At 50.0% G+C, this 26,686-nt stretch overlaps 2 protein-coding genes across 7 annotated transcripts in view; one reads left to right on the top strand and one right to left on the bottom strand.

The window, feature by feature from the left end:
* The first annotated feature begins 8,718 nt into the window (after positions 1 to 8,718).
* Positions 8,719 to 19,695, top strand: foxh1 (forkhead box H1). Its single transcript, XM_068053537.1, has 3 exons — positions 8,719 to 8,964; positions 15,085 to 15,189; positions 19,000 to 19,695. Exons 1-3 carry the CDS (start codon positions 8,719 to 8,721, stop codon positions 19,693 to 19,695), a joined length of 1,047 nt encoding a protein of 348 aa, XP_067909638.1.
* An 805-nt stretch (positions 19,696 to 20,500) lies between these two features.
* si:ch211-257p13.3 (kinesin-like protein KIFC3) overlaps positions 20,501 to 26,686 on the bottom strand; it is a 130,054-nt gene continuing 123,868 nt past the window's right edge. For all 6 annotated transcript variants that reach the window (XM_068016159.1, XM_068016149.1, XM_068016177.1 and 3 more), the window contains one exon: positions 20,501 to 25,396. In XM_068016159.1, the coding sequence (XP_067872260.1) occupies positions 25,268 to 25,396 (129 nt within the window). In that variant the 3' untranslated portion in view covers positions 20,501 to 25,267. The remainder of the gene's footprint in view (positions 25,397 to 26,686) is intronic.

Genomic DNA, 26,686 nt, shown 5'->3' on the forward strand with positions numbered 1-26,686 from the left:
ATCCTCCGCCATTTTCGCCACCTCCAGCGTGATGCCACTACCAGTCGCATCTTCCCCTCCCTTCCCCTGTCAGCATTCCGAAGGGATCGTTCCCTCCGCGACACCCTGGTCCACTCCTCCATTACCCCCACCACCTCGTCCCCGTCCCAGGGCACCTTCCCTTGCAATCGCAGGAGGTGTAATACCTGCCCATTTACCTCCTCTCTCCTCAGTATCCCAGGCTCCAAACACTCCTTTCAGGTGAAGCAGCGATTTACTTGTACTTCTTTCAATGTAGTATACTGTATTCGCTGCTCACAGTGTGGTCTCCTCTACATTGGGGAGACCGAGCGCAGACTGGGTGACCGCTTTGCGGAACATCTCCGCTCAGTCCGCAAGCAGGACCCTGAGCTTCCGGTTGCTTGCCATTTCAACACTCCCCCCTGCTCTCATGCTCACATCTCTGTCCTGGGATTGCTGCAGTGTTCCAGTGAACATCAACGCAAGCTCGAGGAACAGCATCTCATCTACCGATTAGGCACACTACAGCCTGCCGGACTGAACATTGAGTTCAATAATTTCAGAGCATGACAGCCCCCCACTTTACTTTCATTTTTAGTCATTTTTAGTTATTTTTTCTTCCTTTTCTTTTGCATTCCTTTTTATATTTTTTGCATTTATTTCATTTCATCTTAGTTTGTTCAGTTTGCTTATCCACTGTTTTTTTCAGGTTGTTTTTCTTCAGGTTTGCACTTGCTGCTGTTCTATATTCAGTATATTCACACCTAATCTGTACTAATGCTTTGTCTTTCAAAACACCATTAACATATTGTTTGCCTTTGCTCCGTGACCTTTTGGTCAGCTATGTGGCCTGGTCCAATCTGCACCTTCTCCTTTGTTATCTCTTGCCCAACCCCCACCTCACTTGTTTATAATCTGTGACTTTTCTAATATTTGTCAGTTCCGAAGAAGGGTCACTGACCCGAAACGTTAACTCTGCTTCTCTTTCCACAGATGCTGCCAGACCTGCTGAGTGAATCCAGCATTTCTTGTTTTTGTTTCAGATTTCCAGCATCCGCAGTATTTTGCTTTTATTCCCTTAATATCTTTGCTGATCAAAAATCTATCTATCTCCGATTTAAAATTAACAACTGTTCTAGCTTCAACCGCTGTTCGTGGGAGAGAGTTCCAAACCTCTACCACCCTTTGCTCTCTTGAACGGTCAGGTCCTAATTTTTAGACGATGCCCCCTAGTTTTAGAATCTCCAACCAGTGGAAATAGTTTATCTTTATCTAGCCTGTCTTTTCCTGTTAATCTCTTGAAGACTTCGATCAGATCACCTCGGATGAGGGTGTAGAAGGGTGGGTTAGTAAATTTGCGGATGACACGAAGGTCGGTGGAGTTGTGGATAGTGCCAAAGGATGTTGTAGGGTACAGAGGGACATAGATAGGCTGCAGAGCTGGGCTCAGAGATGGCAAATGGAGTTTAATGCGGAAAAGTGTGAGGTGATTCACTTTGGAAGGAGTAACAGGAATGCAGAGTACTGGGCTAATGGGAAGATTCTTGGTAGTGTAGATGAGCAGAGAGATCTTGGTGTCCAGGTACATAAATCCCTGAAAGTTGCCACCCAGGTTAATAGGGCTGTTAAGAAGGCATATGGTGTGTTAGCTTTTATTAGTAGGGGGATCGAGTTTCGGAGCCACGAGGTCATGCTGCAGCTGTACAAAACTCTGGTGAGACCGCACCTGGAGTATTGCGTGCAGTTCTGGTCACCGCATGATAGGAAGGATGTGGAAGCTTTGGAAAGGGTGCAGAGGAGATTTACTAGGATGTTGCCTGGTATGGAGGGAAGGTCTTACGAGGAAAGGCTGAGGGACTTGAGGTTGTTTTCGTTGGAGAGAAGGAGGAGGAGAGGTGACTTAATAGAGACATATAAGATAATCAGAGGGTTAGTGAGAGTCTTTTTCCTCGGATGGTGATGGCAAACACAAGGGGGCATAGCTTTAAGTTGAGGGGTGATAGATATAGGACAGATGTCAGAGGTAGTTTCTTTACTCAGAGAGTAGTAAGGGCGTGGAACGCCCTGCCTGCAGCAGTAGTAGACTCGCCAACTTTAAGGGCATTTAAGTGGTCATTGGATAGACATATGGATGAAGATGGAATAGTGTAGGTCAGATGGTTTCACAGGTCGGCGCAACATCGAGGGCCGAAGGGCCTGTACTGCGCTGTAATGTTCTATGTTCTATATGTTCTAGCGAAAACAGGCCTAATTTGTGTAATCTGTCCTCGTAACGTAACCCCTGTAGTCCAGGTATCATTCTTGTAAACCTATGTTGCACTCCCTCCAAGGCCAATATATCCTTCCTAAGGTGTGGTGCCCAGAACTGCTCACAGTACTCCAAGTGGGGTCTAACCAGGGTTTTGTACAGCTGCAGCATAACCTCTGTGTCTTTATACTCCAATCCTCTCGATAGAAAGGCTAGCATTCCATTAGCCTTTTTGATTATTTTCTGCACTTGCTCGTGGCATTTTAAAGATCTATGCACCTGAACCCCCAAGTCTCTTTGGACATCCACTGTACTTAACCTCTTCCCATTTAGAAAGTATCCTGCTCTATCCTTTTTTGGTCCAAAATGGATAACCTCACACTTGCCCGCATTGAAATCCATCTGCCACAGTTTTGCCCATTCACCTAGTCTGTCAATATCTCTGCAATTTTATGCTATCATCTAGACTGTCTACAATGCCGCCTAACTTTGTATCATCAGCAAATTTGGATATATGACTTACTGTGCCATCATCCAAGTCGTTAATGAATAATGTGAATAATTGAGGCCCCAACACAGATCCCTGTGGGACACCACTAGTCACATCCTGCCAATCAGAGTACTTACCCATTATCCCCACTCTCTGTCGCCTACTACTCAACCAACTTCCTAACCATGTCAATAATTTGCCCTCAACTCCATGGGCTTCTACCTTAGTAAACAGTCTCTTATGTGGGACTTTATCAAATGCCTTCTGGAAGTCCATATAAATAACATCTATACACATTCCCCTGTCCACTACCTTAGCCACCTCTTCAAATAATTCAATGAGATTTGTCAGGCATGACTTTCCCGTCATGAATCCATGCTGGCTGTCCCTGATTAACTGAAATTTTTCGAGGTGTTCAGTCACCCTATCCTTGATTATAGACTCCAGCAACTTGCCCACCACAGATGTCAGGCTAACTGGTCTGTAATTTCCTTGGTTCCCCCTTTCACCCTTCTTAAAAAGTGGAGTGACATGTGCAACTTTCCAATCCAGAGGGACCACTCCTGAATCTAGGGAACTCTGAAAGACTACAGTTAGGGCATCTACAATGTGCTCCCCTACTTCCTTTAACACCCTCGGATGGGAATACTGATCTAGAACATTCTTCTGAACACACTTTAGAAACTCTTCTGCTCTCTGCCCTTTACACAACTATGATTCCAGTCCATATTAGGATAATTAAAGTATCCATTCTAACTACTCTATAGCTTTTGCATCTCTCTGTAATTTCCCTGCACATTTGCTCCTCTATATTCTTCCTGCTAGTTGGAGACCGAGGTTCCAGTCTCTCCCACGAGGGGGAATATCCTCTCAACATCTGCAGCAGATGGTGAAGGAACCAACATGAGGGAAAAACATACTTGACCTCGTCCTCACCAATCTGCCTGCCGCAGATGCTTCTGTCCATGACAGTATTGGTAGGAGTGACCACCGCACAGTCCTTGTGGAGACGAAGTCCCGCCTTCACATTGAGGATACTCTCCATCATGTTGTGTGGCACTACCACTGTGCTAAATGGGATAGATTTCGAACAGATCTAGCAATGCAAAACTGGGCATCCATGAGGCGCTGTGGGCCATCAGCAGCAGCAGAATTGTACTCAACCACAATCTGTGACCTCATGGCCTGGCATATCCCCACTCTACCATTACCATCAAGCCAGGAGACCAACCCTGGTTCAATGAAGAGTGCAGGAGGGCATGCCAGGAGCAGCACCAGGCATACCTCAAAATGAGGTGTCAACCTGGTGAAGCTACAACACAGGACTATTTGCGTGCCAAAGTGCGTAAGCAGCATGCGATAGACAGAGCTAAGCGATCCCATAACCAACTGATCGGATCTAAGCTCTGCAGTCCTGCCACATCCAGCCGTGAATGGTGGTGGACAATTAAACAACTAACTAGAGGAAGTGGCTGCACAAATATCCCCATCCTCAATGATGGGGAAGCCCAGCACATCAGTGCGAAAGATAAGGCTGAAGCATTTGCAACAATCTTCAGCCAGAAGTGCAGAGTTGATGATCTATCTCGGCCTCCTCCTGAAGTCTCCAGCATCACAGATGCCAGACTTCAGCCAATTCGATTCACTCCACGTGATATCAAGAAATGACTGAAGGCACTGGATACTGCAAAAGCTATGGGTCCTGACAATATTCCGGCAATAGTACTGAAGACCTGCGCCCTGGCCAAGCTGTTCCAGTACAGCTACAACACTGGCATCTACCCTGCAATGTGGAAACTTGCCCAGGTATGTCCTATAAACAAAATGCAGGACAAGTCCAACACGGCCAATTACCGCCCCATCAGCCTACTCTCAATCATCATTAAAGTGATGGAAGGTGTCATCAACAGTGCCATCAAGCAGCACTTGCTTAGCAATAACCTGCCCAGTGACGCTTAGTTTGGGTTCCGCCAGGGCCACTCAGCTCCTGACCTCATTACAGCCTTGGTTCAAACATGGACAAAAGAGCTGAACTCAAGAGGTGAGGTGAGAATGACTGCCCTTGACATCGAGGCAGCATTTGACCGAGTATGGCATCAAGGAGCCCTAGCAAAACTGAAGTCAATGGGAATCGGGGAAAACACTCCGCTGGCTGGAGTCATACCTAGCGCAAAGGAAGACGGTTGTGGTTGTTGGAGGTCAATCATCTGAGCTCCAGGAGATCACTGTAGGAGTTCCTCAGGGTAGTGTCCTAGGCCCAATCATCTTCAGCTGCTTCATCAATGATCTGTCTTCAATCATAAGGTCAGAAGTGGGGATGTTCACTGATGATTGCACAATGTTCAGCACCATTAGTGACTCCTCAGATACTGAAGCAGTCCGTGTAGAAATGCAGCAAGACCTGGACAATATCCAGGCTTGGGCTGATAATTGGCAAGTAACATTCGCGCCACACAAGTGCCAGGCAATGACCATCTCCAACAAGAGAGAATCTAACCATCTCCCCTTCACATTCAATGGCATTACCATCGCAGAATCCCCCACTATCAACATCCTAGGGACTACCATTGACCAGAAACTGAACTGGACCAGCCACATAAATACCGTGGCTGCAAGAGCAGGTCAGAGGCTGGGAATCCTGAGGCGAGTAACTCACCTCCTGACTCCCCAAAGCCTGTCCACCATCTACAAGGCACAAGTCAAGAGTGTGATGGAATACCCTCCACTTGCCTGGATGGGTGCAGCTCCAACAACACTCAAGAAGCTCGACACCATCCAGGACAAAGCAGCCCGCTCAATTGACACCCCATCTACAAACATTCACTCCCTCCACCACCGACACACAGTGGCAGCAGTGTGTACCATCTACAAGATGCACTGCAGCAATGCACCAAGGCTCCTTAGACAGCACCTTCCAAACCTGCGACCTCTACCAACTAGGAGGCCAAGGGCAGCAGACACATTAGAACATCACCTGCAAGTTCCCCTCCAAGTCACACACCATCCTGACTTGGAACTATATCGCCGTTCCTTCACTGTCGCTGGGTCAAAATCCTGGAACTCCCTTCCTAACAGCACTGTGGGTATACCTACCCCAAATGGACTGCAGCGGTTCAAGAAGGCAGCTCACCACCACCTTCTGAAGGGCAATTAGGGATGGGCAATAAATGCTGGCCTAGCCAGCGGCGCCCACATCCCTGAACGAATAAAAAAAAAATTCACCCTGTCAAGTCCCCTCCGGATCTTGTATGTTTCAATAAGATCACCTTTCATTCTTCTAAACTCCAATGGATACAGGCCCAACTTTTCTTCATAAGATAACCCCTTCAGAGGGTCAGTACTGAGGGACCAACGCATTGTCGGAGGGTCAGTACTGAGGGAGTGCCGCATTGTCGGAGGGTCAGTACTGAGGGACCAACGCATTGTCGGAGGGTCAGTACTGAGGGAGTGCCGCACTGTCGGAGGGTCAGTACTGAGGGAGCGCCGCACTGTCGGAGGGTCAGTACTGAGGGAGCGCCGCACTGTCGGAGGGTCAGTACTGAGGGAGCGCCACACTGTCGGAGGGTCAGTACTGAGGGAGAATTGGTAGAATTTTTTTTAAATTCATTCATGTGATGTGGGCATTGCTGACTAGACCAGCATTTATTGCCCATCACTAATTGCCCTTGAACTGAGTGGCCATTTCAGAGGGCATTTAAGAGTCAACCACATTGCTATGGGTCTGGAGTCACTTATAGGTCAGATCAGGTAAGGACAGCGGATTTCCTTCCCTGAAGGACATTAGTGAAGCAGATGGGTTTTTACAACAATCGACAATGGTTTCATGGCCACCATTAGACTAGCTTCATTTTAAATTCAAGATTTATTAGTTGAACTCAAATTTCACCATACACCATGGTGGGATTCGAACCCATGTCTCCAGAACATTAGCCTAGAGCTCTGAATTACTATTCCAAGTTGGTAGAATGTCAAACCGTGTCCTTACTGTAAGAATAAAGAAGTGGGCTTGGGGGCGGGGGCCGGAAATGTAGCAATGGAACAGTTGTGTTACCTGACTGATAATCCAGAGAACATGAGTTTAAATCCCACCTTGTCAGTTTCAGAATTTGAATACAGTTTATCGATTAAAAAGTCGGTCTCAGTAAAAATGACCATGAAGCTGTTGATTGTTGTAAAAACCCATCTGGTTCACTAATGTCCTTTAGGGAAGGAAATCTGCTGTCCTTACCTGGTCTGGCCTACATGTGACTCCAGACCCACAGCAATGTGGTTGACTCTTAGCCAAGGAAGCCACTCAGTTGTGTCAAAACTGTGACAGCTCAGTCAGAGCTCATTTCTCAGTCGAGCTAGGGGAGGCAATAACTGCCAGCCATGCCCACATCCCAACAATGAATGTAAAAAAGAGTTCCCGATATGGTGGCCATTTTCTGGTTTTAAAGCCAACAGTCCGGTTTTCCGGTGGACTGTCCCATGCCCAGTGCCTGATTGGAACTGGACACCTTACTGTCCGGCGTTTTTAAAGTGCTTCTTGCCCCTCTAGCCTCTAGGGAAGCATTTAAAGTTGAAATGATTGCCTTTGGGCCACGGTGATGGCCCCGCATGATCCTTGGGCCTATCCAGGCAGGCCTCCCAGTGGGGGAGGGGAAGACCAGGCTGCATTTGTGGGTGGGGCGGGAACTAGCTATCCAAGTGTGCAACCTTTATGATGCCCTCATGCTCCATCATCCAGGCGCACTGATGCACACTGCTCTCGACTGAGTATCTGCCATGAGGTCTAAGGAGAGAGTGTGAGACACACAACAGCAGCATCACTCAAATGTTTTTTTAACCTGCTTTAGCTGCACAAGGGTCATTGTAAGCTGGGACTGTACAAGTTCCCCAGATTCATCTCATGCAGAAACACTGGGTTCATTATGTGTAGTATTTTAATTTTAAAATGTGCGAGTGCGTGGGGATTGGCGAGGGCAGCTCATATGCCTGAGGTCCATTAGTGGCCGCCCTGGTTCCCGGGTGGGACATTAGTTGGGGCAGGATTGGCTTTGACTGCAATACCTGACCTCCAGTGAGGGTCACTAACACTGGCTGGTCCATATTGTGGGAGATTTCACCATGTGACCTCTTGCCTCCAGATACCCTGCCTACACGCTTCAACCATTGGTCACTTGGCATGTCCATCTTCCCAATGCCCTGCCTCCCCGAGCCAATTGGAAAGTGAATAGACTCTTTGTCACCTGATTGGATGGTTCTTGACTTTCGGTCAGTCATTTCCCATGGACAAGATTTTTATAACTCATTCAGAAATGGGTTGAAGGAAGATGAAATAAACTCAGTTTCCTTTAATTCCTCCCCCCCCCCCAGTTTTTCTCCTGGCTTTCCTCCTCATTAAGTAATCGTGGATTCCTGCTCTTTAATCCCTGGAGGCTCCAGGGCATTGCAGGAGGAATGGGATCTTACTGTGCAGCCTGACTATCAGGCTGGGGTGATGGCAAGTTTCCCGAGCTCATGAAACCCAAACCACAGTCAGAGTTTGTGCCTTTGGGAGATGAGGGGAGAATGTTCCATTGCCAGTGAGTTCCTGGGACACTGTAAATATATGAAAGTTCCATTTGTTGTGAGCTCCCTTTGAACTTCTCAAATCTCCACCTCCCTTCATTCTCTCCCTCTGACTGATTACATATCAGGATTGACATCAAGCTGTTAATTGTTTACTGTACAGATGCATCTCCAGCTTTCTGTCAGTCAGATAAAAGCCCTGGGGTGCAGGGGGTGGGGGCAAACACATCAGGTCAAACTCTCCTTCACAGCCCCCAACACCCACACACCAGGTCTAATGGAGAAGTCAGACAGCAAGCTGCTTACTTCCTAAGGTTTCCCCTCTCAGTCCCTGCCCTGGTTATGGATCACAAGTACCCAGATTGGTGACATTTTGTTTGACCCCTGTTGTTGGGACAGCAGCGATTCAGCACATTCAGGCTTTAAGATGAATGGCTTGGGGAAGGTTCAGGACAGCTCGATGCCATTGGGCTGCTGCCTATCAGAGTTGGACACAGGTCTAAGGGAGACTGGTGGAACTGGAGATCCCGGCAGCTCCGCGCTCGGCCGGGACAGAAGGGCCATCAACAAGAAGAAGAGTTACCGGCGACACCCTAAGCCTCCGTATTCCTACCTTGCCCTGATCGCCATGGTCATCCTGAACTCTCCTGAGAAAAGGCGGACACTATCACAGGCAAGAGTTTCCATTTAAAAACAGCGAGGATGTGGTTCCAGTTAGTTGTTGTGAGTCTTGTAACCATTCAGCTGTCAGCAGAATGGCGGGTGTGTGTGTCAGAGACTCGGTTTCACACAAAGTGCGTGTGCGTGTCTGTGTATGTCTGTGTGTGTCTGTCTGTGTCTGTCTGTGTCTGTCTGTCTGTGTCTGTGTGTGCGTGTGTGTCTGATGTTTTCACGAGGATTGTATTTTGCGTGATGTTGCGGGACCCCAATTCCCCCTCCCATCGGGGAATTGCCGTCTCTTGATTTCCTGACGTACTTTTCCTGCAATCACTGCCCCATTCCCCGTGTCCTCCTCAGCATCAGATACGAGACAGGTTCTACCTTTCGCACTGGAGCTGTATTGGTGAGAATATGACTGGCTGTAATCCAGGTGGGTATGGGTTGTCAGAGTGGCAAGGTGGGGTTGAGGGAGGTGGGGAAGCGGGAGCAGGGTCACCGGCGGCCTGACAGTTATTGAAAGTGCAGAATTTATTTCTCTGTGGGTGGTGGTAGAATGAATTAACAATTTGCCCCAGTGAATTTCAGCTGGTGTCCCTGTAGAGGAACAGCACTTTCCATGTTCAGCAGCAACACAGGGGCATACAAACCACAAACTGCATTTATGTAGTACCTTTACTGTAGTAAATCATCCCAAGGTGCTTCATTGGAGCGATTATCAACTAAAATTTGACATTGAGCCACAAAAGGAGATATTAGGGAAGATGGCCAAAAGCTTGGCCAAAGAGGTAGGTTTTAAGGAGTGTCTTAAAGGAGGAGAACGAAGTAGCGAGATGGAGAGGTGTAGGGGGGGAATTCTGGAGCTCAGGACCCAGGCAGCTGAAAGCACGGCCACCAATGGTGGAGTGATTAAAATCTGGGAAGCTCAAGAGGCCAGAATTAGAGGAGCGTAGAGATCTTGGTGGGGGTAGGGGGTTGTTTTGAGGCTGGAGGAGATTACAGAGATAGGGAGGGTTGTGGGGCTGGAGGAGATTACATAGATAGGGAGGGGAGAGGCCATGGAGAGATTTGAAGCTGAGAATTGCCTGTATGCATGAGGGTTTCAGCAGTCGATGAGCTGAGGCATGCGTGATGATGTCAGGTCACCAAGGGGCAGATGCTTGAGAGGCAGGGTTGGGGGAGGGGAGGCAGGAGCAGGGACAACAGTAACTAAACAGACCCTCCCATATGCTGGTACAGCACAGGAAGCGCTCTGCAAAAGGGCAGCTCAGACTGACTGGAGACCCGCAATTAAAGTTATTGTTTATTCACATTAGCTATTAATTAGGCTGATCAGACTCTTCCAGTTATGGGGTCCTACTCCCAATGGTGAGTGTGGGCTGAAGTTACTTGTACACATTTATGATACTTTACTGCATCTGGGTCGGAGCTTCTGTGCATTATGTAAGCAATGATATAGGTTGATAGGTAAATTGGCCATTATAAATTACCCCTAGTATAGGTAGGTGGTAGGGAAATATAGGGACAGGTGTGGATGTGGCAGGAATATGGAATTAGTATAGGATTAGTATAAATGGGTGGTTGATGGTCGGCACAGACTCAGTGGGCCGAAGGGCCTGTTTCAGTGCTGTATCTCTTAAAAAAAAATATAGCATTAGATTAGAAGGGATGTCTGTTTAGTGGTTCTATGGCATTAGATTTGAGGGGGGGGTGTGTTTAGCAGTTATAAGGAATTAGATTTGAGGGGTGCGTTGTGTGGTGTTACTGTATTAGATTTGAGGGGGGAGTGTTTAGCAGTTTTATGGTATTAGATTAGAAGGGGTGTGCGTATTTCATGGTTTTATGCTAATAGATTCGGAAGGAGCGTTTAGTAGTTTTACAGTAAGAGATTTGAGACAATGTGTGTTAAGTGGTTTTACAGTATTCGCTTAGAGGGGTTATGCATCTAGTGGTTTACAGTATTAGATTTGATTGGTGTATGTTTATTGGTGTTACAGTATTAGGTTTGACGTTGTCTTTAGTGGTTTTATGGTATTAGTTTTGAGTGGGTTGTGTGTTTAGTGGTTTATGGTATATTGGAGGTGTGTGTTTAGTGGTTTTATGGTATTCAATTTGAGATGTGAGCATTATTTTTGCGGGGTGTGTTTATTGATTTTACCGTATTAGTTTTGAGGGTGTGTGTTTAGTGGTTTTACGGTATTATATTGAAGGTGTGTGTTTTGTGGCTTTGTGGTATTTGATTTGAGAGGGTTTGTTTTTAGTGATTTTACAGTAATAGATTTGAGGATGTGTGTTTAATGGTTTTACGGTATTTGGAGGGAGTGTGTTTTGTGGTTTTACAGTATTTGAGGTGTGTTTTTATGGTATTCAGTTTGATGGGTGTGTCTTTATTGGTTGTACCGTATTAGGTTTAAGGGTACATGTTTAATGGATTTATGGTATTAGAGTTATGGGGGGGGTGTTTAGTGGTTTTATGCTATTGAATTTGAGGGTGTGTTTAATGGTTTTACGGTATTGGATTTGAGGGGGTGTTTAGTGCTTTTACGGTATAGGATTTGAGGCCGTGTTTAGTGCTTTTACGGTATTAGATTTGAGGGGGTGTTTAGTGCTTTTACGGTATAGGATTTGAGGCCGTGTTTAGTGCTTTTACGGTATCAGATTTGAGGGGGTGTTTAGTGGTTTTACAGTGTTGGAAGTGAGGGTGTGTTTAGTGCTTTTACGGTAGTGGAGTTGAGGGGGTGTTTAGTGGTTTTACGGTATTGGATTTGAGGGGGTGTTTAGTGGTTTTACGGGATTAGATTTGAGGGGGTGTTTAGTGGTTTTACAGTATTGGATTTGAGGGTGAGTTTAGTGGTTTTACAGTGTTGGATTTGAGGGGGTTATTAGTGCTTTTACGGTATTGGATTTGAGGGGGTGTTTAGTGGTTTTACGGTATTGGATTTGAGGGGGTGTTTAGTGGTTTTACCGTATTGGATTTGAGGGGGTGTTTAGTGGTTTTACCGTATTAGATTTGAGGGGGTGTTTAGTGGTTTTACGGTATTGGATTTGAGGGTGTGTTTAGTGCTTTTACAGTATTGGATTTGAGGGGGTGTTTAGTAGTTTTACGGTATCAGATTTGAGGGGGTGTTTAGTAGTTTTACGGTATCAGATTTGAGGGGGTGTTTAGTGGTTTTACAGTGTTGGATGTGAGGGTGTGTTTAGTGCTTTTACGGTAGTGGAGTTGAGGGGGTGTTTAGTGGTTTTACGGTATTGGATTTGAGGGGGTGTTTAGTGGTTTTACGGTATTAGATTTGAGGGGGTGTTTAGTGGTATTACGGTATTGGATTTGAGGGGGTGTTTAGTGGTTTTACGGTATTGGATTTGAGGGGGTGTTTAGTGGTTTTACGGTATTAGATTTGAGGGTGTGTTTAGTGGTATTACGGTATTGGATTTGAGGGGGTGTTTAGTGGTTTTACAGTATTGGATTTGAGGGTGTGTTTAGTGGTTTTACGGTATTAGATTTGAGGGGGTATTTAGTGGTTTTATGGTATTAGATTTGAGGGAGTGTTTAGTGGTTTTACAGTATTGGATTTGAGGGTGTGTTTAGTGGTTTTACGGTATTGGATTTGAGGGGGTGTTTAGTGGTTTTACGGTATTGGATTTGAGGGGGTGTTTAGTGGTTTTACGGTATTGGATTTGAGGGGGTGTTCAGTGGTTTTACGGTATTGGATTTGAGGGGGTGTTCAGTGGTTTTACGGTATTGGATTTGAGGGGGTGTTCAGTGGTTTTACGGTATTGGATTTGAGGGGGTGTTTAGTGGTTTTACGGTATTGGATTTGAGGGGGTGTTCAGTGGTTTTACGGTATTGGATTTGAGGGGGTGTTTAGTGGTTTTACGGTATTGGATTTGAGGGGGTGTTCAGTGGTTTTACGGTATTGGATTTGAGGGGGTGTTCAGTGGTTTTACGGTATTGGATTTGAGGGGGTGTTCAGTGCCTCCTAACACTATTCCTGTATTCCGAATGCTCACTTGCTCAGTCTTGGTAAACTCCTCACAGTACAATTACTGCCAGAGGGCCACGGTACACGTCTGCTCTGCTATTCAATCAGATTATGGCTGATCTGTATTTAACTTCATTTACCTGCCTTAGCTCCACATCCCTCGTTATTCTCACTGCCCCCCAAAAATCTAGTGATCGCCATCTTGAAAGCTCCGATTGACCCCTATAATTTTTTGGAGGAGAGAAATTCCCATCCCCTTTGTGTGAAGAAGTGCTTCCTGACATCACCCCTGAACGGCCTGGCTCTAATTTTCAGGTAATTCCCCCTTGTTCTGGACTCCCCCCACCAGAGAAATAGTTTCTCTCTGGTGACCTGATCAACTCCTTTAATCATCTTAAACCCCTCAATTAGTTCAGCCCTTAATCTTCTATACTCAGGAATACAAGCCGGGTCTGCGCAACCTGACCTCATAATTTAACCCTTTTAGCCCTGGCATCATTCTGGTCAACAAAAGCAAAATAATGCGGATGCTGGAAATCTGAAATAAAAACAAGGAATGCTGGAACCACTCAGCAGGTCTGGCAGCATCTGTGGAAAGACAAGCAGAGTTAACTTTTCGGGTCAGTGACCCTTCATCATTCTGGTCAATCTGTGCTGCCCCCTCACCAAGGCCAATGTATCCGTCCTGAGGAGCGAGGCCCAGAACTAAACACAGTTACTCCGGATGAGGTTTGACCGGAACTGAACACAGTTACTCCGGATGGAGTCTGACCGGAACGGAACACAGTTACTCCGGATGGAGTCTGACCGGAACGGAACACAGTTACTCCAGATGGAGTCTGACCGGAATGGAACACAGTTACTCCGGATGGAGTCTGACCGGAATGGAACACAGTTACTCCGGATGGAGTCTGACCGGAACGGAACACAGTTACTCCGGAGGTAGTCTGACCGGAACTGAAGACAGTTACTCCGGATGGAGTCTGACCGGAACTGAACACAGTTACTCCGGATGGAGTCTGACCGGACCCGAACACAGTTACTCCGGATGGAGTCTGACCGGAACCGAACACAGTTACTCCGGATGGAGTCTGACCGGAACCGAACACAGTCACTCCGGATGGGGTCTGACCGGAACCGAAGACAGTTACTCCGGATGGGGTCTGACCGGAACTGAACACAGTCACTCCGGATGGGGTCTGACCGGAACTGAACACAGTTACTCCGGATGGAGTCTGACCGGAACGGAACACAGTTACTCCTGATGGAATCTGACCAGAACCGAACACAGTTACTCCGGATGGGGTCTGACCGGAACTGAAGACAGTTACTCCGGATGGGGTCTGACCGGAACTGAACACAGTCACTCCGGATGGGGTCTGACCGGAACTGAAGACAGTTACTCCGGATGGAGTCTGACCGGAACTGAACACAGTTATTCCGGATGGAGTCTGACCGGAACTGAACACAGTTACTCCGGATGGGGTCTGACCGGAACTGAACACAGTTACTCCGGATGGGGTCTGACCAGAACTGAACACAGTTACTCCGGATGGAGTCTGACCGGAACTGAACACAGTCACTCCGGATGGGGTCTGACCGGAACTGAACACAGTTACTCCGGATGGAGTCTGACCGGAACTGAACACCGTTACTCCGGATGGAGTCTGACCGGAACTGAACACCGTTACTCCGGATGGAGTCTGACCGGAACTGAACACCGTTACTCCGGATGGAGTCTGACCGGAACTGAACACAGTTACTCCGGATGGAGTCTGACCGGAACTGAACTCAGTCACTCCGAATGGAGTCTGACCGGAACTGAACACAGTTACTCCGGATGGAGTCTGACCGGAACTGAACACAGTCACTCCGGATGGAGTCTGACAAACACTCTGCACTGCTGACACTTCACTTCCACCCCTTTGTATTCCAGCTCCTTCGATATAAAGGCCATCTCTATGTCTTCATAATCTAACCTCCCTCCGAGACTTCCCCTCTCTCTGACCCCCTCCCCTCCCTCCGAGAACCCCCTCCTTCTGGGATCCTGTGATTGTTAATGGTCAGCTCCCTGGGCCGTTGGGGTCAGGAGATACTTTGCCAAGCTGATGGCCTGCTGATAGATTATGGAGTCAGTCCATGTCCTGTGTTTACAGATTCTGCAGGCAATCGGCCGAATGCCTCCATTCTCCAGCAGTGACTATCAGGGCTGGAAGGACTCGGTCAGACACAACTTATCAGCGAATGACTGCTTCGTAAAGGTAGGCAGGGGATCTCTCTCCTTCTAAAGTAGCTGACTGATTTCCCATCACTCACCAGGCTATTGGCCTATGAGGGCCATCGTGGCTGAGCTGACCCTGCCCCTTTCTTAATACTGGTGCACAGGATTTGTCAAGACTGGTGTTTATTGCCTATCCCTAGCTGTCTCGAGATGGTGGCTATTTCAGAAGGCAGTTCAAAGTCAATCACATTGCTGTGGATCTGGAGTCAAATGTAGGCCAGACCAGGTAAGGACAGCAGATTTCCTTGCCGAAAGGACATTAGTGAACCAGTTGGGTTTTTACAACAATCGACAATGATCTCATGGCCATCATTACTGAGACTAGCTTCCAATTCCAGATTTTTAAAACTGCGCAGATTTGAGTAGTACCGAGGGAACGCCGCACTGTGGGAGGGTCAGTACCGAGGGAACGCCGCACTGTGGGAGGGTCAGTACCGAGGGAACGCCGCACTGTGGGAGGGTCAGTACCGAGGGAACGCCGCACTGTGGGAGGGTCAGTACCGAGGGAACGCCGCACTGTGGGAGGGTCAGTACCGAGGGAACGCCGCACTGTGGGAAGGTCAGTACCGAGGGAACGCCGCACTGTGGGAAGGTCAGTACCGAGGGAATGCCGCACTGTGGGAGGGTCAGTACCGAGGGAACGCCGCACTGTGGGAGGGTCAGTACCGAGGGAGTGCTGCACCGTCGGAAGGTCAGTACCGAGGGAGTGCCGCACCGTCGGAGGGTCAGTACCGAGGGAACGCCGCTCTGTGGGAGGGTCAGTACCGAGGGAACGCCACACTGTCGGAGGGTCAGTACCGAGTGAACGCCGCACTGTGGGAGGGTCAGTACCGAGGGAGTGCTGCACCGTCGGAAGGTCAGTACCGAGGGAGTGCCGCACTGTTGGAGGGTCAGTACCGAGGGAACGCCGCTCTGTGGGAGGGTCAGTACCGAGGGAACGCCACACTGTCGGAGGGTCAGTACCGAGGGAACGCCGCACTGTGGGAGGGTCAGTACCGAGGGAGTGCTGCACCGTCGGAAGGTCAGTACCGAGGGAGTGCCGCACCGTCGGAGGGTCAGTACCGAGGGAACGCCGCACTGTGGGAGGATCAGTACCGAGGGAACGCCTCACTGTGGGAGGGTCAGTACCGAGGGAGTGCTGCACTGTCGGAAGGTCAGTACCGAGGGAGTGCCGCACCGTCGGAGGGTCAGTACCGAGGGAGCGCTGCACTGTGGGAGGGTCAGTACCGAGGGAGCGCTGCACTGTGGGCGGGTCAGTACCGAGGGAGTGCCGCACTGTCAGAAGGTCAGTACTGAGGGAACGCCGCACTGTGGGAGGGTCAGTACTGAGGGGACGCCGCACTGTCGGAGGGTCAGTACCGAGGGAACGCCGCACTGTTGGAGGGTCAGTACCGAGGGAACGCCGCACTGTGGGAGGGTCAGTACCGAGGGAACGCCGCACTGTGGGAGGGTCAGTACTGAGGGAGTGCCGTACTATCGGAGGGTCAGTATTGAGGGAGTGCCGCACTGTCGGAGGGTCAGTATTGAGGGAGTGCCGCACTGTCGGAGGGTCAGTACTGAGGGGACGCCGCACTGTCGGAGGGTCAGTACCGAGGGAACGCCGCACTGTTGGAGGGTCAGTACCGAGGGAACGCCGCACTGTGGGAGGGTCAGTACTGAGGGAGTGCCGCACTATCGGAGGGTCAGTATTGAGGGAACGCCGCACTGTGGGAGGGTCAGTACTGAGGGAGTGCCGCACTATCGGAGGGTCAGTACCAAGGGAGTGCCGCACCGTCGGAGGGTCAGTACCGAGGGAACGCCGCACTGTCGGAGGGTCAGTACCGAGGGAACGCCGCACTGTCGGAGGGTCAGTACCGAGGGAACGCCACACTGTCGGAGGGTCAGTACCGAGGGAACGCCGCACTGTCGGAGGGTCAGTACCGAGGGAACGCCGCACTGTCGGAGGGTCAGTACGGAGGGAACGCCGCACTGTGGGAGGGTCAGTACTGAGGGAGTGCCGCACTATCGGAGGGTCAGTATTGAGGGAGTGCCGCACTGTCGGAGGGTCAGTACCAAGGGAGTGCCGCACCGTCGGAGGGTCAGTACCGAGGGAACGCCGCTCTGTGGGAGGGTCAGTACTGAGGGAGTGCCGCACTATCGGAGGGTCAGTATTGAGGGAGTACCGCACTGTCGGAGGGTCAGTACCGAGGGAACGCCGCTCTGTGGGAGGGTCAGTACCGAGGGAACGCCGCACTGTGGGAGGGTCAGTACCGAGGGAGTGCTGCACCGTCGGAAGGTCAGTACCGAGGGAGTGCCGCACCGTCGGAGGATCAGTACCGAGGGAACGCCGCACTGTTGGAGGGTCAGTACCGAGGGAACGCCGCACTGTCGGAAGGTCAGTACCGAGGGAGTGCCGCACCGTCGGAGGGTCAGTACGGAGGGAACGCCGCACTGTGGGAGGGTCAGTACTGAGGGAACGCCGCACTGTGGGAGGGTCAGTACGGAGGGAACGCCGCACTGTGGGAGGGTCAGTACCGAGGGAGCGCCGCACTGTGGGAGGGTCAGTACCGAGGGAGCGCCGCACTGTGGGAGGGTCAGTACTGAGGGAGCGCCGCACTGTTGGAGGGTCAGTACCGAGGGAACGCCGCACTGTTGGAGGGTCAGTACCGAGGGAACGCCGCACTGTTGGAGGGTCAGTACTGAGGGAGTGCCGCACTATCGGAGGGTCAGTATTGAGGGAGTGCCGCACTGTCGGAGGGTCAGTACCAAGGGAGTGCCGCACCGTCGGAGGGTCAGTACCGATGGACCGCTGCACTGTCGGAGGGTCAGTACTGAGGGAGTGCCGCACTGTCGGAGGGTCAGTACCGAGGGAACGCCGCACTGTCGGAGGGTCAGTACCGAGGGAACGCCGCACTGTCGGAAGGTCAGTACGGAGGGAACGCCGCACTGTGGGAGGGTCAGTACTGAGGGAGTGCCGCACTATCGGCGGGTCAGTATTGAGGGAGTGCCGCACTGTCGGAGGGTCAGCACCAAGGGAGTGCCGCACTGTCGGAGGGTCAGTACTGAGGGAGTGCTGCGCCGTTGGAGGGTCAATTCCGAGGGAGCGCCGCACTGTCGGTGGGTCAGTACTGAGGGAGCGCCGCACCGTCGGAGGGTCAGTACCGAGGGAGCGCTGCACTGTCGGAGGGTCAGTACGGAGGGAACGCCGCACTGTCGGAGGGTCAGTACGGAGGGAACGCCGCACTGTCGGAGGGTCAGTACCGAGGGAACGCCGCACTGTCGGAGGGTCAGTACGGAGGGAACGCCGCACTGTCGGAGGGTCAGTACGGAGGGAACGCCGCACTGTCGGAGGGTCAGTACCGAGGGAACGCCGCACTGTCGGAGGGTCAGTACCGAGGGCCCATCTGTACTCTGCGCTGGAGGTTAAAGAATGAACATGCATTCCTCAGGACGTCCCAAAGCACTTTACAGCCAATGAAATACTTCTAAAGTGTTGTAAGTCTGGCAGCCATTTTGTGCACAGCAAAATCCCACAAACAGCAAAGTGATAATGACTCGATAATCTGTTTTTTGATGTTGATTGAAGGGCAAATCTTGTCCAGGGCACTGGGGAAATCTCCCCTGCTCTTTATTGAAATAGTGGGTGTGGGATCCTCGATCGTCCTCTGAGAGGGTAAACGAGGCCTTGGTTTAACATCTTATGCATGTGGAGTTTGTCTGGGTTTCTCCGCCTGTATTGGAGGTGTTGGTCGAGGTTCTGGATGATTTTTAGGCAGGAGTTTAATTGATGTGATGTTGGTTCCTCTGGCAGGTGCTGAAGGACCCGAAGAATCCCCGGAGCAAAGGCAATGGATGGACGGTGGACACCTCCCGCATCCCAATCAAGGCCCTGAAATGTCAGACGACGTCTGTTACCCGACTGAAGGAGGCGGCTTTCGGGCAGGACCTGGACCTCCTCCTCCTCCTCGGGGATAGGAGCAGGGTACGGGGGGAAGGTGGAGGAGGGGATGACCAGAGACAGAGCATTGGAGCCCTGCTCCCTCTCCCACCCACTCCTGACACCAGCTCGGGGTTCAATCTGTCGCAGAATCCCAGTCCCTCGGCCTCCTCGGTTGCTGCTCCTGCTGTGAGTCCCCACAGTGAGCGAGGGAGCCCTGGGCCTACCTCCAGCTGCAGCTCCTCGGGGTCTGACCGTGAGCCGGAGAGCCCCAGGGATTGGGCCCAGCCCCCCTGGGAACTGCCGACCTCCCACACCCAGTACACTCCACCCAATGCTGTGGCCCCTCCCAGCGGCGGACTCCCTCGACCCTCCATCCCAGGGCTTCCCCGCTACCCCTACTGGTCCCCGGTGCCCCAATCCTCAGCACGGGTTCCCCCAAACCCGTCACCCCACCTGTATCCCACCCTGAACCCCGGAGCCGATCTGGAAGCCATGCTGCGTGTCGTCCCTCCCAATAAAAGTGTTTTTGATGCAATAATTCCCCAGCATCTTCCCCGTTACGGATAGGCTGTAGCCCCAAGGACAGAGGGTTCCTTCCCGAAACAACACTGATCACCTTCACGGATCCCAGCTTTTTAATTTCAGGTTTATTGACGTGAATAAATGGTGGGATTTGAACTCATGGTCTCCTGATTATCAGCTCTGCTCGCTGGCAGTAGGTGCGGAGTCAGTCAGGAGGAAGCAGATCAGGGCACGGACCTGTCTTATTTCCAATGACCCACTTCACTCCCTGCTCACTAGCCCACTGCTGAGAGGAGTTGCTTGTCACAGTGCTGGGGAGGGGGGCATCTTGAACCCTGGGACTTGCTGATAAAAGTTCAGTGGGAGGGGAGCTGACTGCCAGTTCTGTCCTCGTCGTAGACGGAGCTCTGCCCCGGGTCGTGCTGCTACTGCTGAGGCATAGACTCCTTTCAAACTCTGGGAAACACATTAAAACAACCGTGGTAGCGAGTTCCACATTCTCACCACTCTCTGGGTGGAGAAGTTTCTCCTGAATTCCCAATTGGCTTTATTAGTGACTGTTTTATATCGATGGCCCCGAGTTCTGGTCTCTCTCACAAGTGGAAATATTTTCTGTACGTTTACCCCATCAAAGCCTTTTGTAAAATCCGGTCCCCCCGCTCCTCCCCTCAGTCTTCCCGTCTAGAGAAAAGAGCCCAGTCCACAGGGTGAGAGACTGTCTGTCTGATGAACCCTGGGGACGGCCTTATTTTACCCCCATTCTCCTCTCCAATGCCCAAATACCCCAGGTCCCAGGACAGTGAGAACAAGTTGGAGGGCTGAGTGCCCATAACTCAAACACGCAGCAAGATCCATGAGAACTGTTTATTAAAGGGTTAACGTTACAGATTGCGGGAGCTGCTGAGTAAAGCAAATGACAGACAGACTCAGCGGTGAAGGACAGGATTATACAGATATACAGGGACAGTACAAACATGCAGAGATCTAGCTTCATTCACAGCTCAGCTCATTGTGCCTGCCTGTTAATCTCCCACAGCAGGAAGACTCCATTAATCTGGCCATGATAATCATCAGTGGCTTCATTTCTTTTAAACCGAGGTCAGAGCGTCGAAAAAACAGAAATAAACGAAGAACGCAGAATGGAAGCTTGTCAGTCAGTCCCTCCCTCCCTCCCCTAAAGAAGAATAACGGGAATTGTGATACAAGAAACTCTCCTGCTTAATACCTGGATATGCCTCTGCTGACCCCTGACACTGACTGATTGCATCTGCAGGACATACAGACAGCTAGAGACTGGTTACCATTAGTTACCCTGAGGAGGAGGCCACTGATAGTGGTTTCATCTGCACAGGGCAGCCAAGAACAAGACTGATGGGGGACTGGAGTCACATATAGGCCCAGACCAGATGAAGAGGGCAGACTTCCATCTCTGAAGGACATTGGTGAGCCAGATGGGTTTCTACAACACAGGAAGTGGACGTTCAGCCCCTCTCACCTGTTCTGTCAATGAGATCGTGGCTGATCTGTATCTTAACTCCATCCACCAGCCTTAGTTCCATAACCTTAATCTCCTTACCCAAAAAAAATCATTCAATCTCAGTTTTGGAAATCTTCAACTGACCCACAGAGTTCCAGATTCCCACTGCCCTTTGTGTGAAGAGGTGCTTCCTGACATCACCCCTGAACGGCCTGGCTCGAATTTTAAGGTTCTGCCCCCTTGATCTGGACTCCCCCCGCCCGAGGAAATAGTCTCCTGTTAACTCATTCAATCATGTTAAACCCCTCAATTAGATCACCCCTTAATCTTCTATACTCAGGATTACACGCCGAGTCTATGCAACCTGACCTCATAATTTAACCCTTTTGTCCCTTTGTAACTTCCTGCTCCCATCTACACAATTTACTGTCCCTCCTAACTTAGTGTCATCTGCAAACTTTGAAATTGTGCCCCGTACACACGAGTCCAGGTCATTAATATTCAATATAAAGGTAGATCCAAGTTTGCAGATGACATGAAACTCGGGAATGCAGTAAACGGTGAGGAGAATAGTGATAGATTTCAGGAGGTTATAGACAGCCTGGTGGAATGGGCAGACCTGTGGCAGATGAAATTTAATGCAGAGTGTGAGCTGATATATTTTGGTAGGAAGAATGAGGAAAGGCAAAACCCTGGGATATATGTACAGACATTTTTAAGAGTGCCAGGACAAATTGAGAATGTTGTTAATAAAGCAAACAGGATCCTTGGCGTTATTTACAGAGGAATATCGTACAAAAACAAGGAAGTTATGCTAAACCTTTCCAAAACACTGGCTAGACCCGAGCTGGAGTTTTGTGTCCAATTCTGGGCACCACACTTCCTCAAGGATGACAGGGTCTTGGAGAGGGTGCGGAGATGATTTACTGGAATGGTCCCAGTGGTGAGGGAGTTCAGTTAATGTGGAGAGACTGGAGAAGCTGGGATTGTTCTCCTTAGAGCAGAGAAGGTTAAGGGGAGATTTAATCGAGGTGTTCAAAATCAGGAGGGGTTTTGATAAAGTAAATAAGGAGAAACTGTTTCCTGTGGCAGGAGGGTCGGTAACTAGAGGGCACAGATTTAAGGTGATAGGAAAAAGAACCAGAGAGGGAAATGAGGATAATTTTTATTCAACGAGATATTGTGATCTGGAACGCGCTGCCTGAAAGGGCGGTGAAAGCAGATTCAATAATAACTTTCAAAAGGGAATTGGATAAATATTTGAAGGAAGAATTTGCAGGACTATGGGGAAAGAGCAGGGGAGTGGGACTGACTGGTTAGATCTTCCAGCACAGGCACCCTGGGCCGAATGGACTCCTTCTGTGTTGCATCATTCTATACAACATTCCTTCATCCAAGTGATATGATGATAGGTTGAGTCACCAGATCCCTGGGGATCTACTTGACCCAACCTGCCAATTAGACTACCCTCTGTCCCCACTCTCTCCCCCATCTCCCAACCAGATTCCAACCGGTTTCCTAACCTTACCTCTTCATTCTGCACAATTCTTATTTCTGTTCATAATCTCGAGTGTGGAACCTTGTTTAAATGGAAGGTCCATATAGACAACGCCCATCACACTAGTGACCTCAACTCAGTCAACTAGGTTAGTCAAACATGCTGTATCCTTTACAAATCCACATTGGCTCTCTCTGGTCAGCTGACAACTGTCAAGTCACTCTGTCTCCGATGGAAGGTTCCAACCATTTCTACACGACTGTTATTAAACTAACAGCTCAGTTTCCCCCTTCCTTCTTCCTTCAATAATGGAAAGACAGTTGCAATTTTCCAAACCTGAAGCCAAAATTCCCAAACCTAGAAAGTTTTGGAAAATTAATGCGTCTGCATTTTCCCTTTCTTTTATTCATTCACAGGATGTGGGCAACAGTGGCAAGGCCAGAATTCACTGTCGGAATTCACTGCCGGAATTCACGGTCGGTCCCTAATTATCCCTTGAGGTGCTAGTGAGCTGCCTTCTTTAATATAACTGAGTGGCTTGTGAGACCATCTCACATGGCAGTTAAGAGTCAACCACATTGCTGTGGGTTGGGAGACACATGTAGGCCAGACCAGGTAAGGACGGCAGATTTCCCTCCATAAAGTGAACCTGATGGGTTTTTAGGACAATCCCGTACTTTCATGGTCACCATTACAGAGACTGACATTTTATTTTCCAGATTTAATTATTTAGCCGTGGTGGGATTTGAACGCACGGCTTTGGGTCATTAGTCCAGGCCTCTGGATTACTAGTCCAGTTACATAGGGCTGACTTTTCCCAGGCCTGTGGAGGTGATTTTAGAGATGGTGGGAGGGGAGTGGAAATTCCGATGGAATTGTGTTGGGCCGGCTGCATGACATGTTCCCACCTCCACATGCTTTCCCCGGAGGCGGACTCCCAGCAGTTACAGCTACCCCTCCCCCCCCCCCCACCCCCCGGCAGAGCAGGTAGCCAATTAGGGTACGTCATAGGGCAATCAGTCCCTATTCCAGCAATGGATTAAAAATTTTCCAAACAGCAGACGGGTCCCTTGCTGTGCCAGGCAGTGCTGTGGAGGCGGCTTCACAGCGGGAGGTTCGAGATGCAAATCATTTGAGGTCTTTTATTAACTTGCCGGCAGTAAATGGCAATTGCACCCACTACATGGAGACTGGTGTCTCCGCGAATGTTGTACCCGCTGTAATGACAGCGGATCCCCTCCGACAGACCACGGAGCCTCTGACACTCCATGTTGGCCAGGAATCGGCCACATTGCAAAGGAGGCTGGCGGCTCTACCCAGGGGCTACTCTACAGGTTCTGACCCTGGAACCCAGCCATTGTCCCCAATAGGACTAGACTCCGACAGGTGGCTTCTTAATTGACACTGAGGTCAGGATTGCAACCCAACCAGGAAAACTCAGCCCATAAACACTATGCTACCATACCTCCCATTTCTCACCTGTTTATAGAGTACAATCAGATCCTGGAGAGTGCTCGATCTTAAGTCCCATTATTTTCTCCATTACAATCTTTACCTTATGGTAAATTCATTAAACACTCCTCGTCTTAATTTTAGGTTCCCTGCTAGTATTGGGTTCTATTAGAGAAAGGATTTGCAGGGCTAAGGGGGAAAGGCAGGGGAGTGGGACAAGCTGAGTTGCTCTTGCAGAGAGCCAGCCCAGACATGATGGGCCGAATGGTCTCCTTCTGTGCTGTAACCATTCTATGATTCGATGATTTTTCCTCGACTGTGACCTTTGGCTTAAATAGTCTTGAATTTAGGAGAGTGAGGGATTGATCTATTTGAGGTCTTTAAAGGATTTCATAGGGTAGACAGAGAGAAACTATTTCCTCTGGTGCGGTGAGTCCAGAACAAGGGGGCAGAACCCTAAATTTAGAGCCAGGCCATTAAGCGGTGATGTCATACAAAGGGGAGTGGAAATCTGGAACACTCTCCCAGAAAAAGCTGGGGATCAGTTAGAGCTTTCAAAACTGAAATGGATCGATTTTTGTGGATAAGGATATGGATCAAGGCGGGTAAATAGAGTTGAGGTACAGATTGGCCAGGATCTGACTGAATGACAGAACAGGCTCGAGGGGCTGAATGGCCTCAGGGTTAGTTCCCAGCTCCCTGAGCGGCTCAGTGATTTTATATTTCAATGCTTAAATCCTCTCTTAAAGGGGCTGTGTCACGATGGCCCGAATCTGCCAGCTGCAAGTCTAAAAAACATGGATAACATCCCAACTCTTCCCAAAAGAAATCCCACATGAGCAAAGGTTCCCACTGGGTGGGGTCCAACTTGTCCTCATCGGGATGTGGGTGTGCTGGTCAGTGATTAACTGGCAGGTTACAGAGTGAGTAACTCCCCTTTCACCAAACCCAACCAACCCTGTGTAATATCCCTTTCACCCTCCCCCGTAACCCTCCCCCCCACTTCCGACAAACCCACGTTGCCCTTTCACAAGCTGACCAACTGAGTCCGGTGCGTCCAATGAGAGATGCCGCTTCCTCGAGTCTCCATTCACATCCATGCTCTCCTGTGGCGGGGGGAGGTGTGGGATTGTTGGCAATGGAGGGCATCACAGGCCAGCCACGAGAGGTTGCAGGATGAGGGAAGGGTTTCAGGGCAAAAACTCAGTTCCAGAAGGCACCAGACGCTGGCTGGCGGGGCCCTGCTCGACTTTGCAAACTCGTTGAGCGAACTTCAACGAACACATGGACTCGCCTGAGTCCTTCGCTAACGGAGAGACCTAACAACAGGGGAAAGGAAATTATTATTGCCAGTCTAATCCCACTCCCCCCTCGCTCCCTCCACCCTTTAATACCCCACCCAGTCTAATCCCACTCCCCCCTCGCTCTCTCTACCCTTTAATATTCCACCCAGTCTAATCCCACTCCCCCCTCACTCTCTCTACCCTTTAATACCCCACCCAGTCTAATCCCACTCCCCCCTCGCTCTCTCTACCCTTTAATATCCCACCCAGTCTAATCCCACTCCCCCCTCGCTCTCTCTACCTTTTAATACCCCACCCAGTCTAATCCCACTCCCCCCTCGCTCTCTCTACCTTTTAATACCCCACCCAGTCTAATCCCACTCCCCCCTCTCTCTCTCTACCCTTTAATACCCCACCCAGTCTAATCCCACTCCCCCCTCACTCTCGCTACCTTTTAATACCCCACCCAGTCTAATCCCACTCCCTCATCTCTCTCTCTACCCTTTAATACCCCACCCAGTCTAATCCCACTCCCCCCTCGCTCTCTCTACTCTTTAATACCCCACCCAGTCTAATCCCACTCCCCCCTCGCTCTCTCTACTCTTTAATACCCCACCCAGTCTAATCCCACTCCCCCCTCGCTCTCTCTACTCTTTAATACCTCACCCAGTCTAATCCCACTCCCCCCTCGCTCCCTCCACCCTTTAATATCCCACCCAGTCTAATCCCACTCCCCCCTCGCTCTCTCTACTCTTTAATACCCCACCCAGTCTAATCCCACTCCCCCCTCGCTCTCTCTACCCTTTGATATTCCACCCAGTCTAATCCCACTCCCCCCTCGCTCTCTCTACCCTTTAATACCCCACCCAGTCTAATCCCACTCCCCCCTCACTCTCTCTACCCTTTAATACCCCACCCAGTCTAATCCCACTCCCCCCTCGCTCTCTCTACTCTTTAATACCCCACCCAGTCTAATCCCACTCCCCCCTCACTCTCTCTACCCTTTAATATTCCACCCAGTCTAATCCCACTCCCCCCTCACTCTCTCTACCCTTTAATACCCCACCCAGTCTAATCCCACTCCCCCCTCACTCTCTCTACCCTTTAATATCCCACCCAGTCTAATCCCACTCCACCCTCACTCTCTCTACCCTTTAATATCCCACCCAGTCTAATCCCACTCCCCCCTCACTCTCGCTACCCTTTAATACCCCACCCAGTCTAATCCCACTCCCCCTCACTCTCTCTACCCTTTAATACCCCACCCAGTCTAATCCCACTCCCCCCTCACTCTCTCTACCCTTTAATACCCCACCCAGTCTAATC

This window comes from Heterodontus francisci, chromosome 2, assembly GCF_036365525.1.
Source record: "Heterodontus francisci isolate sHetFra1 chromosome 2, sHetFra1.hap1, whole genome shotgun sequence".
NCBI classification, from domain to species: Eukaryota; Metazoa; Chordata; class Chondrichthyes; order Heterodontiformes; family Heterodontidae; genus Heterodontus; species Heterodontus francisci.